This window comes from Rhipicephalus sanguineus, chromosome 10 (genome assembly GCF_013339695.2).
Source record: "Rhipicephalus sanguineus isolate Rsan-2018 chromosome 10, BIME_Rsan_1.4, whole genome shotgun sequence".
Classification (NCBI taxonomy): Eukaryota; Metazoa; Arthropoda; class Arachnida; order Ixodida; family Ixodidae; genus Rhipicephalus; species Rhipicephalus sanguineus.
Window position 1 is genome coordinate 23573087 of NC_051185.1, and position 14256 is coordinate 23587342.

At 46.6% G+C, this 14256-nt stretch overlaps 1 protein-coding gene across 1 annotated transcript; it reads right to left on the minus strand.

Annotated features, from left to right (window-relative positions):
- Positions 1-7581: 7581 nt before the first annotated feature.
- LOC119407265 (m7GpppX diphosphatase) lies at positions 7582-14210 on the minus strand. Its single transcript, XM_037674154.2, has 4 exons — positions 13812-14210; positions 11327-11472; positions 10423-10647; positions 7582-7911 (listed from the first exon to the last, which is right to left on the minus strand). The coding sequence occupies exons 1-4, from the start codon at positions 14182-14184 to the stop codon at positions 7642-7644; spliced, it is 1014 nt and encodes a 337-aa protein (XP_037530082.1). The 5' UTR covers positions 14185-14210; the 3' UTR covers positions 7582-7641.
- Between the last annotated feature and the right edge of the window lie 46 nt (positions 14211-14256).

Consider the following 14256-nt stretch of genomic DNA (forward strand, 5'->3'; position numbering starts at 1 on the left):
CATAATCACAGTGGAAAGCAGTGCAAAACAATGAAGACAAGAAAAACCAAACACGACCGGCGCTGGAAGCTAGCAGATGTACAATTCCAGCTGCCACAGGACCAGTATACGGTCCCTTGGAAGGAGAATGACACATTTCTCCTCCTGCCAGTGGCGCACCGACGGGGGGGGTTTTGGGGGTTGTAACCTCCCCCTGAGGCCGACCTGACCCCTCCCCCCCCCCTTGTAACTGCTTCACGGTCATTGTCGCCGAGAATCCAGCGTACACGTTCACGGGCCTTTCAGACGTTGTTATTTCAATTCAAGAGGTGGTCTGAGGTCGATTTTCTCTCATTTACTCCAGAAATACGTTGTATTCACCCATCTACTCCTAAACTGAAAGAGCGCTCACTTCCAGTGAAGCGGCTTTGGACGAAATAAAAGATGCTTTCACGGGTCGTCAGTTTGACCCCTCTTCTTTTCTTGCCCCCTCTGATTATTGCAATAGAGCAAGGAGATATTTCGGAATATTCGAAACAAGCTATTGTTTTTTTTATTTGTTTGATTCTCGGGGGAAGTCTAAAAGGGGCTGTGTACAATGACAATGCGCCGCGTGACTTGACCACAGACGTCGGTGCACAGTGCATGTGACATGAAGAATATTACGTATAGCAGCTCATCCAGCTGTGTACGCAGTGCTACATACATGTTTGTCCAGAACAAGAGTTCGCAGTGTTGTTTACCGTTTGTAACGTTATTATCCGGTTCACACGGGCAAATCTAATGCACTTACCTGCGCACATGCAAATTATACCTGGTTCACTGGGACGCTTCTAATGTAATTAGAGATTAAGATATCAAGTGCCTAAATACCATTAAATTGTCGGTGTCACATGGCTTGATTTAATGGCACTAATGGCGCGACGACAAAATTGCGCAATAAATATATGTTGGTTTTGTCTTGAATGTGCAACTTCTTTCAAATTCTACGTCATAAAACTCATTTTATAGAAATAACAAGCGCTTTCATGTACATTCAATGCCTTACTCGCTATGGAAACGAAACTCGCTTAAGCGTGATGAACATTTCCTGTTGCGATGCCGGTGGCATTCTCGTTACTTTTTCTTAAATCCTTGATATTATAGTGAACACGAATTGTGTCCGTCACGGAGCACCTTTGTTTTCCTTTAAATAGTCAATAATGTACGCTCTCCTTGCCGACAAACATTCTTTTTTCATCATATAGATGGCTCTACAAAACCACGCCCTCTGGCCGTGACAAAACACAAAATGAAAATGAAGGCACTCATTCAACGGCAAGCTCTAAAGTATATAGCCACGTGTCACCGCTAAAATGCCCTTTATATTCACGGTGTTACCAATTAGCGCCACTTTTTACGTGCAGACGAGCTCTAACATAATTCTAATTGGCAGGACCGAACCAAGGTAACTATCGATCCTCCAAAACGAAAAAAAAAAGGAGAAAAGCATTTGAAGAACTTGGGCCCTTCCAGAGACATATGGTGCGAATCTTCTTTTTCTGCCTTATCACAATGCATTAATTTTGCTAAATATGCAAACTTTCTCATAAACGTTTCACTATTTGGAACCCTGTGCCCATGTCTGTCGCCATGGCAAATATAACAATGAAACACATCGAAGAACAAGCTCTTAATTCATTGCAGCCGCTGTCAAAAATCTTTCACAGATACGTCTCAACGACTGTCATTCGAGCGTCAAGAGGTTATAAGTCACAATTATTCTCTCATCTAAATTTATCCAACGAGTACAGTTCACCCTTGGAACAGAAGACTCCCTGTCGTTTTTAGATGCCCTTGTAACTTGCAAATGAAACTGTGCGAACACACCTACACAAGTCGATATTTTCAGTTCACTTTAGAACCCCACAAAATCCGCAATACATCAGTAGTAAAGATATTAATGCGAAGAGCCGGAACGCACTGCAGCACACAACTTTAGAAAGAAAAACAAGAAAAACGCGATATATTCAGGAAACGCGCCAGGAACGGCTACCCAAAATCTTTTATTCAGGAAGCATTTCGCTTCCAAAAACACAACGACGCAAGCTGAGAAATCCAGTAACAGGTGTCCCCCAATCAACATCACGACAGAAATACATATCTCCGCTATCCGTGGCGCCAGCAAAACCATCGCCCGTTTCCGCGGCTTTGCCGCCTTTGTGCCATGCACACGTGCAGTCCGAAACGGGAGGGATAAAGACCTGACCGAAGCCAGTTCGAAACCGCTAACGGTGGCGCGCGCGCGACTTCAAAGTGAAACCACATGTTCGAAAAGCCGCCGGCGTACTAGGCTGCCGAAAAAAGAAGAAAAAGAAACGGTCTTGTTGACACCCCACTCCTCCGAGCGTGTGACCCGTAGCCGACGATGGGGACCGGCGGTTCGTGAAAATGTTTGCAGCATTACGAACACAATAGCGCGTTCTATGCCTTCTCCCAAAAACCGGCCACCGGAAGAGCGTACCCAAGCCATCTTCAACAAAACTGATTGTACTGGCTGCGACGCGAGCTGCATCAGCGGAACTGAGAGAGACGGAAAAGACGTCCCCAATCCATCGCAGCTGAAGCCAATTACCGGAAATGAATGCTGGCAGGACTTCGCTTTTCCCCGCGCAAAGCGCAAGAAAAAGAAAAGGAAAAAAAGATGTACGCGTACAGCCTCACAGTCCGGCACTCCAAGTATCCCCCTTTCCCTGTCTCTCATCTAACAGTGCACCTCGACACATCCACACGCCAAAGGTGCTCCCCACCACTTTTTACTCTTCAACTCATTCCCACCGGTCAATCCCTCGCACTCCTCTGTTCTTTGACCGAAGAGCACTGCCGCCGCCTGCCTCACCCTTTCATACCCACCAAACAAGAAAAGAAGCCCGGTTCATCCCTCCCTCGACCGCTCAAGAAGGAACCGTATGTATTCCGAAAAGTAGGGAAAAATGTTCACTCAAAGTTCCAAAGATAAGAGGGCGTCGGCGGCGCTTCGAAAATAGTGTTTTTTTGTTTTCTTCGGGGCTTGCGTTTTCTACAGGCAAATGGTGTCGCCAGCGGGGTGGCCGCGCATTTTTTTTTTAAACTTTGTTGACAGAGGACGGACGAGCTGTACTGGAGCGGCGAGAAGAAAGGCGACCTCGTACGCGGCTCGTTCGTCAAAGCGACAGCAAACCCGGGAGGCCGTACAGCTCGAGCACATGGCGATATTCGTTTAAGCACGTACACTGTGGTTCCTGCACTTATGAGCAAGCCTTGGCGCAACTAGTGTGTGCGTCGACAGCCATGCCGCATACCGCGCGCACGCAGGGACCCCAAGCAAGCACGAATGCTATGCGAAAATCCATACGTTGCGAAGATGGGAGGAGTAAGACGATGGGGCAGAATGAGTAATTGTTTTCAAGGACGCGTGACAAGAAAAAAGGGCTTTGGAAAGTGCGAGAGTTATATTGGGATGCCACGTTTTCTTTCTCTTTTTTCAGACAACTCTCGCCCTCTCTCTTTTTACCACTTCTTTTTTGTATGTTGTACATCGGACGGAAGCTACGAAGTTTGATGTGCCCCCATGCACACGTTCAGTTCGCTTGCTAGAACTTGCTTCTGTGTCTGCTGCGCGAATCTGCGTCGAATGAGCTACCACATCACATGCATTTCGCTGAAGCGCCAGTCGAACACGATCCTCACCTACTTCCCGAAAAAGAGTCCGTGTTCAGATTCAAGAGATGCAGCGACAGCACCGGAATGCCCGATTGCGGCCAAAAAGGAAGCGATGACTCAGCACTTATCGCCTTCAGATGCGTCAATCGATCAGTCACTTATCACTGAGGATACTTCAGTCGCCGAACCTGTGCACCCGAATGACATGGCAAAACGGTAAGCCTGGCTACAGTGCAGCTGCATTGAGCTGCACGTATATACTGTTTATAATCAATGCCACAAAGCTTATAGTAAATATTTACGATGCACTTTCAGATTTGTAGTTTGGTGAGGCTTGAAGGAAGTATAATATAGGATGTTCTGCTCACATTGTGCACAACATTCTCAGTTGCAGAGTTCTTTAATTGCTAAAGTTGCCAATGGGGCTTGTTTGTATGACATTTCCTGATTACTGTGGTAATCGGGCACAAGACACAATAAATGGGACACAAGAAAGGCACACGGCGCCGGGTGTCCTCGTGTGCCTTTCTTGCGTCCCATTTGTTTGCGCTAACATAGTAATAATATTTTTAACAGCAATGCGCGACCGCCAGCAGGCCGGCACGTCAGCACCCTTATCACTACCTGGAGCTGAAAAACTAGCAAAAATAAGTATTTGCAAGGCATCTTTGTTGGAACTATATTACGCGTTGGTTTATTCAATTTGCCATTTATTTTCTCCGTGCGCTGCTTCACTGAACAGTTTCTTGGCCCTCTCAAGTTTTTCAAGATCTTGCTGTAAAATGCTGAAAGATCATCATCATCATCACATCTGATATTATTATTATTATTATTATTATTATTATTAGCAGTAGTAGTAGTATTGTTATTACTATTTGGTATCTCATATTTTCTTTGTCGTTGCAATCCTCCAGCCTAAACAACGAAATGGCGTATTATGCAATGTTCCTGCACCCCCCCCCCCCCATCCCACACTCTTGTAGGCTTCTAAGAATTTCAACCCCCCCCTGAGAGAATTCCTGGGTGCGCTACTGCCTCCTGCAGTATGCATGAAACCTTTTGTTACTGATCTGCTTGCTTGGTTGTGTTGAGGTTTGTAAGCATACCGAACATAAACAGTGCAATGATTAGGTTGAAGCAGATAGGACGGGAGTAGCAAATGAAAAACGCCAGGAGATGACATTATTCTGCTCTTGCTGCTCTGCTAGCTCAGTTGTGATGGTCAGTGGCACAGGAAGAAATCTTGGGGGGGGGGGGGGGGGGGGGGGGGGGGGGGGGGGGGCTCAACCACCATTCTTGCATGTCCGTGCATGTGTTTATATGTGTGTGTGTGTGTATACACATGTAAAATTGAAAAATTTTGCACTCCACCACAGCTATGCCAGTGGTGATGGTGGTGACTAACATGCCACCACAGCAACAGGTTTGGGTAGACCGTTTCGCTTTGGAATCATGCAGTGCTTGTCGGTCTCGCGAGGCTCACTTTCAACTATGCGCAGACCAGCTGACCGGCAGCGTGCCATTCTTCCTGGTCGCCACCATAGTGTACAGCGCCACCTATGGCCTCTGCGCGGCGCTTGTTGTGACGCGGCTCGACAACGGGGTCAAGTACCATCTGTCGGCCACTTCCAGCCTGCTCAACATGTTCGCCTCTGCTGCCCTGTTCCCGGACCAGTTATGCATCACGCTGGCCTACATCGTCTCGCTGTTTTTGCTCATGGTGGCCATCTATCTTTACAAGAAGAAGAGATTCGTGCTGCCTCACAGCTTGGACGTCTGATGTCACAACGGCTTGAAGTGCACATGGCGGACGCCGGCATCGGTAACAAGCGACAAGCCTGACCAAGGGGCCAATGACATAGACAATGAGAAGGTGGCACTTGTTTAATCGGAACGAGTCTGGTGGTCATGCACGGTGCCAGCCTCTGTACTGCCTAGTGTTATGTGACATTGATGAACGACCCTAATTACTCGTGATATCATTAGTATTGTGCAGCTCATTGATTGCTAACTGGCTGGCATTGCTGGCGCATCGATCTTATTTAATAACAGAGTGGTACAGTACCGGTGGTTCAAGTCGTTGTGGAAGATGGACACAGTGATCATTATATATATAAACAAAAAACAGCAGCGTCAGCAGAAGCTGAAGACACCGACATAAAAATGTTGCTGGTCGAATAGAGTTCGGTCGAAGGGCGCTGCGTCTAAATGTTTTACTATGTGGTTTTACTGCCCTGTACAATTTTGAATGCATGCAGCCATTCAGAAGCTAAAACACATTAAGGTTTATCAACGGGAAATTAATAGAGGGCACATTCCTTGCGGGCATACTATGTCATGGTTGTGGAACACAGCTTTAGCAACAGCCAAGTAGTACTCCAACGGCTTCGAAACAACCCGGTTAAACAATCCATTCCCCTTCGTTACTGGCTATGGCTTAATGACCTAGTTTTCGTATCACCGTTGTAAAAGCTATTCTAGATATTGAAGTACACCTCAACACGAAAATTCATTGAGGGCGACACATTTGCTGAGAACGTCGACATTACGCATAGCATCACTCTTAACAATAAAGATCTTGAGAAAAACAACGCAACACACTAACTTGCAGATTCACTTTTGTCGCACGATTCTTAGCAGCTACATTACGTACCATATGTGCACACTGCAGTTGCAGCAGAAGTCGATCTTCAATTTTGTGAATTGCATGTAGTGGTTATGCAAAATCTTCGCAACAAAAACAAAACAGTAACGCAAATCGGGTAGGCGGAATTTGCGGCTGTCACAGTACCCAAGTTTGGAGCCAAAGGACTCGCTGAAGTCTGCGGTATTCTTTTACACTGTTCACATACTATTATGTTCATATACGTTATATACTATTGTTAGTACTTTAGTGTTATAAAATATGTTACAGATCATCAAAAGTGTGATATGCCCTATTGTACCACATTTTCTCAAAAAGTTTTTTTTTTTTCTGTCTCTGTACGTACATTGCGAGCATGTTTACATTGTAGCTTCCACTCCTGTAATAGCCCTACAACAGGGCTGACAGTATTAATAAATGAATGAATGAATATCAAGAAATTGGTATTAGACGGAAAAGCACTAATGCTCCCAATTAATTATTCCTCCAGACTACGTGGCAAGTAACACAGCCTTGACAGTAATAGGAAGGTGGTTATTGTTCATGGTTTTGTGCTCCGTCATTGACTGTGTAGCGGCTACCACATGTTATAATGATGCCACAACGCTCGGTGAACAAGCGACACTTCTTGATTTTCAGTTAATGTGTAATTACAGCTAAGCAGTCACTCATTTTCATTTGTCAATCACCTAAAGTTTTCATTTTTAGTGGAGGCTCACAGTGCCCGCTAGATGTACAGTGAAACTTCAGTAATTGCCGTGCACGAAGACAAATATGTAAAAAAACAAAACAAATGCAGTCACTGTTACTCAAACAACATGTGGACTAGGTTAGTGGTACATGACACCCCTGAAGATGTCACAATGGGAAAAAAGGAGAAAAAAAAAGAAAAGGATTGTCAGCGGTATAAAAATTGCATGGCTTAGACATACGCCGTGGACGCAACAGCTCTCAATGAGCTGTTGAAAGGCCACTGTAATTTGGTTAGCCAAACTACTCACTTGCACTACTGCAGGCCTATACCGTACCACAGAGCACGGAATACTATTCCGTTCGCTCCATGTTATCACGCTTCGAGCCACCGGCACTGCCCATGTGGGGGGCCCGGACAATTTGAAATGGCCGATCAGGGTAGATCAAAGCGGAATAGTATTCCGTATTTCGTGGTACGGTATAGGCCCGCTGGTCATCGAACCGGTCATGACTCTTCCCTGAGGCAGGCCTGCACAGCCTCTATGGGCTATCTATGCCTTCGATTTAAAGACGTACGAGAAACATTGTTGCAAACAAACGTGTTTTGTCAAAACAAAGTAATAGAGATCAAAGTTTGAGCTGGTCTAGTCGAAGTAGCCGGCTTCCTTGTACTTCACGTGCAGACCATCACCCTCCTTGACAGTGAAGCCCAGCGTGACTTTCTGGTAGTAGTCGGGGCATGTTTCCAGGTTCGATATGACCGTGGAAAGCAGGTGCGCCCTCTCGACCTGCGTGCCAGGTGCATCAAAGCCCAGCACCGAAAAGTGCACGTGCAGGTGGTAGTATGAGGGCTGGTAGTGTAGGTAGCTGCGCAGCCGGTGTGACGGAACGCCAAACTGCAGCAGCAACGCCGCCTGGGTGAAGAGAGAGACAACACATTACCTTTATAGCCTCCATGATACCTGTCATAACTACATGTGCTGCCCAATCTTGGACGCTACAGTAGAAGGCCTTCTGTGATCTCAACCGCAACTAGCCTTTGGCTATGGGTCCAATCAGTTTTGATATTTCTGTATGTTCTACGCCTGCAAATAAAGAATTCAATTGAATTGCGCCCTCTGAGGCGCGAGATACATTGGGCATTGGAGGAATCGAACCACTCGCAAAATAAATTTGTCTTCATTTAACTTCATTTTGAAGTGTACTGTTGCATATGATCACTTTGCTGAAGGCACTGCCACATTTGATGAGTCGTTTGACATGTCATTTCCTGCGAGCCACTTACAAAGTATAATTTTTCTTTGCTCAAAATGGACACGACCAAAAATGAATGTGCACTATATTTCTAGCCTGACATTTCCTTCTACTTATGCAAAAGCAGAGCATGAATGGCTTCAGAATAAACAGATATTTAATTACAACTTAACTAGGATTAATTACTATAACACACATAAATTAAAACATGACGTCATTTTAGTTGCAATAGAATATGGAGTGCCTTGCAATAATGTATCGATTTGATGTATTTACAGACAGTTCTTCACAGGTGGTGTGTGAAAGGGTTAACTGCGAAGGAGATATGTCGACATATTTAGAGTGTAAAGGTATTGCACAACCCAGTATTATGGTGATTCTGCTGACTGCAAGCAATCCACCATGTTATTTCAAGCCTCATCTCCATGTGTGTAAATGCATCATGTAAAAAGCACAGCCTCTGTCTCCCTTATGTAACACCTTGATGGAGGGTGCATGCCTGTGCAAATGCTATCCGATGCTTTCTGTACGTCCGGAGCGGTCACTGCAGTTGATGTTCAGGGTGAGCCAAACAAAGACTTACAATAAGGAAAGAAAATTTCAGGGAGGACTGACTCGCATGCCTATGTGAGTTACACATAGGCATGTGTACATACATAAACATGACATGTTGTCTATGTATGTGTAGAAACATCGCTGGATTGACATTGACTAGAAACGTCACTGTTGTAACAGTGGATAATCTACATTAACCGACACTGGCTACCACTAACCATCATTTGGCCAGCAAATGGCAGGATTAGCTGACGTGTGCCAGTAGTGGGCCAACACTAGCCGAAATTCCCTTTTGCTAAGCAGTGATGGTAGAGCGCAAGTAACTATGGTGGTCCAGAGATGCAAAATCCTTGAACAAGGGTTGTCGCTAGGGGCAAAAGTTTCAACAAGTGGTCTTGTCTTCTTCACAGCAGCAAGTGGTCTTGTCTTCAAGAAGACAGGACCGCTTGAAGCAACGTTACCCATGTTCAAGGATTTTTTTCTCTTCAATTTTCCATCTTGCCCTGAACTTTTGCACTTATGGTGGTTCAGGGCAGCGCAAAATCTCGAGCAAGCGCCCCTCCTACAGTGAAAGATAATCTGACAAGATTTGGAAGGGGAGCCCTTGCTCAGTCATGGGTCAAAAGTTAAAGGACCCCTGACACCAAAATTGAAACCTCGAGATCTTTGTGTTGTTTGACTTTCCTGTATACGGGGGCACATCTGACCGATTATTAGTGACGAACGTTGCCTTTAAGATATCTTAATTTGGTTTTAAAGTAAGCGTGAGTGCTCACTTGAGTTGGCTGCACCTTGCGACATCCTGGTATGACGTAGATAGAGGCCCCGTGTGACGTTCCAAGTGTAAAGCAAGTATTGTGGACGTCACAGAAGGTTTGCGGGGCGCACGTGCACAATACGACGACTGGCACCCGGCGAGGCCTATTGTTCCGCACCCCTCTGGCTCTGTTGTCGGGCTGCTCTCGAGGTAGTTTTCGTGAAGGGATACGCGCTTAACAGGTTTAACCCATACCGAGGCACCCACATACTTTCAATTTCTACCGCGCTCGCGCTCGGGGCCCCGATTTGAAAACCGCGCTGTCAACGTCACCACAGCTTGAGTGCACGTGGTCTTTGACGCTCCCCCGCATGGGGCGCCAGTTTCTTGTGGTTTTTAGGCGGGCGTTTTGAAGTGATGCTAAAATGGTCACAATTAACTACGCTAGAATTAGTTGTACGATACGCTAGAGCATTTACGATTTAATTTAGAGATTACCAGACACAAAGCTACAAATTACAGCCAAAAAGTCACCAACAAAAATTTCGCTGTCAGGGGTCCTTTAAGATGGCGGCGGAAGATACGCTCAGAATAAGGCACACCCGTGCTTCTAATGAAATGCTTTATTGAACATGCATGTGTTCACTGTTTTTATTCACCTCATCGGGTAAATAAAATGAGTGAACGAAACTGAAAATTGTGGGAGGTGAGGGGGGGGGTGCTTGCTCGGTCATTGGCGCATATTTCAAATCTCTCGAAAGAGGGAGGGGGGTGCTTGCTCGGGATATTATGGTACAATGGTCTCTGTTCACAAGGGAGTTCCCTAAGATACGTTCTTGCATAAAATAGAATGGCTTACATTGACTTTCTCGTTGATGTTGCGCAGCAGCGACAGGTGGTCGGCCGTCAGGTCCCTGAGCGACCTGATGCCATGCTTGTGGCAGATGGCGAGCACATAAAGGTTCTCCTGCTGCTTGGTGTCCCACTTCATGTCCGGAAGTAGAATGAAACCCGTTTCCGGGTCCGGATCCTCGAACAGGATCCGCTCAGACTCCTTCTTGTGCTCGAGGATGTTGTAGACCCACTATTCGTAGACAAAGAAGTTTTAGACAACTTAGCCACTATGCTGAGATGAAAGGAAGAAGATGTTGCTTAACATGATAGAATGGTAGCTTGGGCTAGTTGGCGATTCTATATCGACGCGTTTACACAGTGCAAACGAAATAAGGACGGAGGTCAGGACACAACACAGCGCCTGTTTTGTGTCCTCTCGTCTGTCTTGTCCTGGCTTTTTCTTAGATTTCGGAAACATAAATGTGTTTAGGCGTTTGCACTGCACCCCTGGAGCTATACCACATAAGAACTTAAGACAGCGAAACATAGAAAGATTATTTATAGGCGGTAGATGTTAATGTGGCCAATCACCAGCAAACAGCGCACACAGCCCTATCATCACTCTTTTCTTATTGTTTTTCTTTTCAAAGAAAGGTGGCATCCCTGTTCATTTGAGTGCACATATCTATGGGTGTGTGTATGCTCATCATCATTTCAGTTTTGTGCTACAGAGTTGCCGACCACAATGTACGACCCCACTACAAATCTAGCTCAAAGTAAATGCAGCCGGTTTCCGATGCAATAGAGTGAACACACATAAAATCCTTACCTACAAATCGAGTTGAATGACAACAGTTGGTTTGCTCAACGCTTTTGAAATAGAGCCAAATATCTACTAGTCATCTGTTACAAAGAACATAATCTCCCACCTGCAATGAAAGCTGTTGTGAGGTGATGTATGGTTCTGTTACTTCCTTGTACAGCTTTGGAGTCTCAGTGATCATGTGTTGCGGCTTGAAGAGGTACTTGTCCACGTGCTTTTGAGTTGCAGGGAAGATGACAGTGGCTGTGAGACCTATGCAACGCAGAAAGACACCATTTGGGGAAATAAATCCAGGCAAAACCAAATGAGGTTGTTATGTGAATGTGAGAGCGCGCATCACTGGTCTGAGATGGAATCAAGACAATGTCACCATTATAACAGTTGATGCCTCCATTAGTCAATGCTAGCCAAGATCTGCCAATAAGGCATAATTCAGCCAAGATATGGCACACTACCTGACATTTGCCAATAGTGGGTCAACATTGGCGAACATTAGGCATAATTTTGACAACTTTTGCAAGTTGTAAGACAATACAGGCCATAACTTGGCCAAGATATGGCCACACTAGCTGATATTAGCCAATGGAGAGCTAGCATAAGCCATAGTTTGACCAAAAGACAGCAGCACCAGCTAGGGTTGCCACCTTTTACCGAAAAGAAACCCGGCCCTTCGGGGGAGGGGGGGGGGAGTTAACAGGAGATTAAAATAATGTTGAACAATAGATGCTATGTCAATTCTTCGGCATGCATTGCCATTTAATGTACCATTGCTTTCATTGAGCCAAATAAACCTAATGCACAAACAAAAGCAGCACACCCAGCTAACCATGCAACTAGCCTAATTGCTGACAAAAGTACCCGTGATTGGAATGACGCTTCGCTTATTAGTCTGAATGTGCTGCACTGAAAAGGAACCACAATGCTTCGTCCATAAAAAAAAGCTCTTCTTTGCGTCTGAATCCAACAGGCCAGTGGCATTATAGTTAAGGAACGTTAAAATGTGCCTATGCCACAAAAATGTCGGATATTCATGTACCATACACGCACAATAATATTCTCTATTCCAACGATCGCTAGACTTGAAGGGATCCCAGAAAGTGGTTGACTAATAGCATAAGGGTTTTGGTGATTGACGATAAATATTTACCGTCGTAGTTGTTAAACTACGCGGTCGGGGACTGACCGCCGGTCAGTACCCGACCGCGCAGGTGGAATTCCTCAGTCAACACGTGCGGTCAACACGGAGAAGAGTAAAAAAAAAAAATACTCGGGATACGATGAGCAAAAAACCGGCCAATGATGGCCGGTCTTAGGTGCAAACCGGCGACCGGCCCCTTGTCTAAAAAACCGGCCCGGCCGGTCCAAAACCGGGCAGGTGGCAACCCTAGACCAGCTGACATTTGCCAACAGTTAGCCAGCACTTGCCAACATTAGGCGACATCTGGCATTTGCCAATACATGGCTTGCACGTGACGTCACGACCATTTCCCCGTCGAAGCGGCGGCCATATTGGAAGACCATTTGTTGCCTCGTTCTCTGCAGTGGTATCCACACATTCATTCACTCGAAGCGCTTCTGGAGTTTTTGTGACTTTCTGGGCGCAATGCCACCCGCTCCCAGCGGAGAGACCCTTGGTGCAGCATATTACACTAATTTAATTGGATCAGTGCACAACAGTGTCAAACCGTACACGCTGCGACCGGGCACCGAAACGTCAATGGACATCGATGTTCTACCTGAAGTAATGCACGGAGACATCGTCTACTGCCTCGTCTATTGCACCCTGCGGGAGATGAAAGCGTTCAAGCCCCTTGAGAAGGCTACAAACCAGGATCGCTTCTTTCCATGCGGCTTTCGTCTTCTGGTGGGGGCTCGTCGCCGCTACCGGTGCCGATCGACTCCGGAACTGCCGCCGCATCAGCCTCATCTTTCTGCAGACACGGTACATTCACTCGGTCGTAGGGCGCAGGGTCTTCATGACACGTGCTGTATCCTAGCAGAAGTGTCGGTGCCCAATCGGGATTCGTCTCCTCCCACGGCTTAGATGGCCTGCCTACGAATGCAAGTTGCACCGTTTTTTGGTCGTGTCTTGGGCATTTCCATCATCACAAAATGTTTTCGAGCTCACCTGAAACGAAGTGGGCGCCGCACACTCGGATATCGCCACGGTCGGGATCGAGATCGGCGCGCCTGATACGTGTTAGCCACAAACGGCGCCGCTTCACGCTTAGCGCCTTCGTGCGGTCGCACTGATGATGCACGACCCTCGGTAAGCGGTAGAGATTTGTGTTCCCCGAATTTCTTCTCTTACTCGCTTTGCTACGGTTCGAGCACCCGTATACGGCACATATCGCCATGACTAGAGCGATCGCGGAAACGCTTCCGCGCGTTCACTGGCACGGATGGTCCTCCATGATGGCGGACTGGTATCCCAGAATTCCTGACCGCGACGTATTGCAAGCCAAATATAAAGCCAACACCAGACAGCATTAGCGGTATTAGCCAGTGCCGGTAATATGTGATAAACGTTGACCGCGGTAGTATGCGGTAGGCTAGGAGCCCACCACAACAGATCACAACATTTCACTCACCGTTCAACGTAGCGGCCAGTTTGCCTCCATACGATGTGTAGACGTCGTTGTGGAAGGTCTCTTTCAGCTTCGTGTCGGCGGTGAATACGAGTTCGTAATTTTCACGGCTGAACGGAGTCTTTTCGAGGACGACAACGGCAGCAGCGCTATCGGACGCATCGCCGCCGAACGTACCTTCTACAGCCATGAACTTGGTCCGTGCGTCTTCGCTCAGTATGCGGCGGGGTTTGAAATCGCCGAAAGAGGAGACGTGTTGGAAAGCGGTTGCGGCATGATCGAGCTTCGCCTTTTTCGCCGATTCGTCGACGATTTCTCCATCGTCGGCAGCTCGCTTCGTAGCGAGCGTCGCTTCCGTACCTGCTGCCGCCGCCATTTTTTCAAACAACGCGACTTGTGCAGCTTGTTGGCTTGTTTGTGCTCGAGAAAGCGAAACCGGCAAAAATAA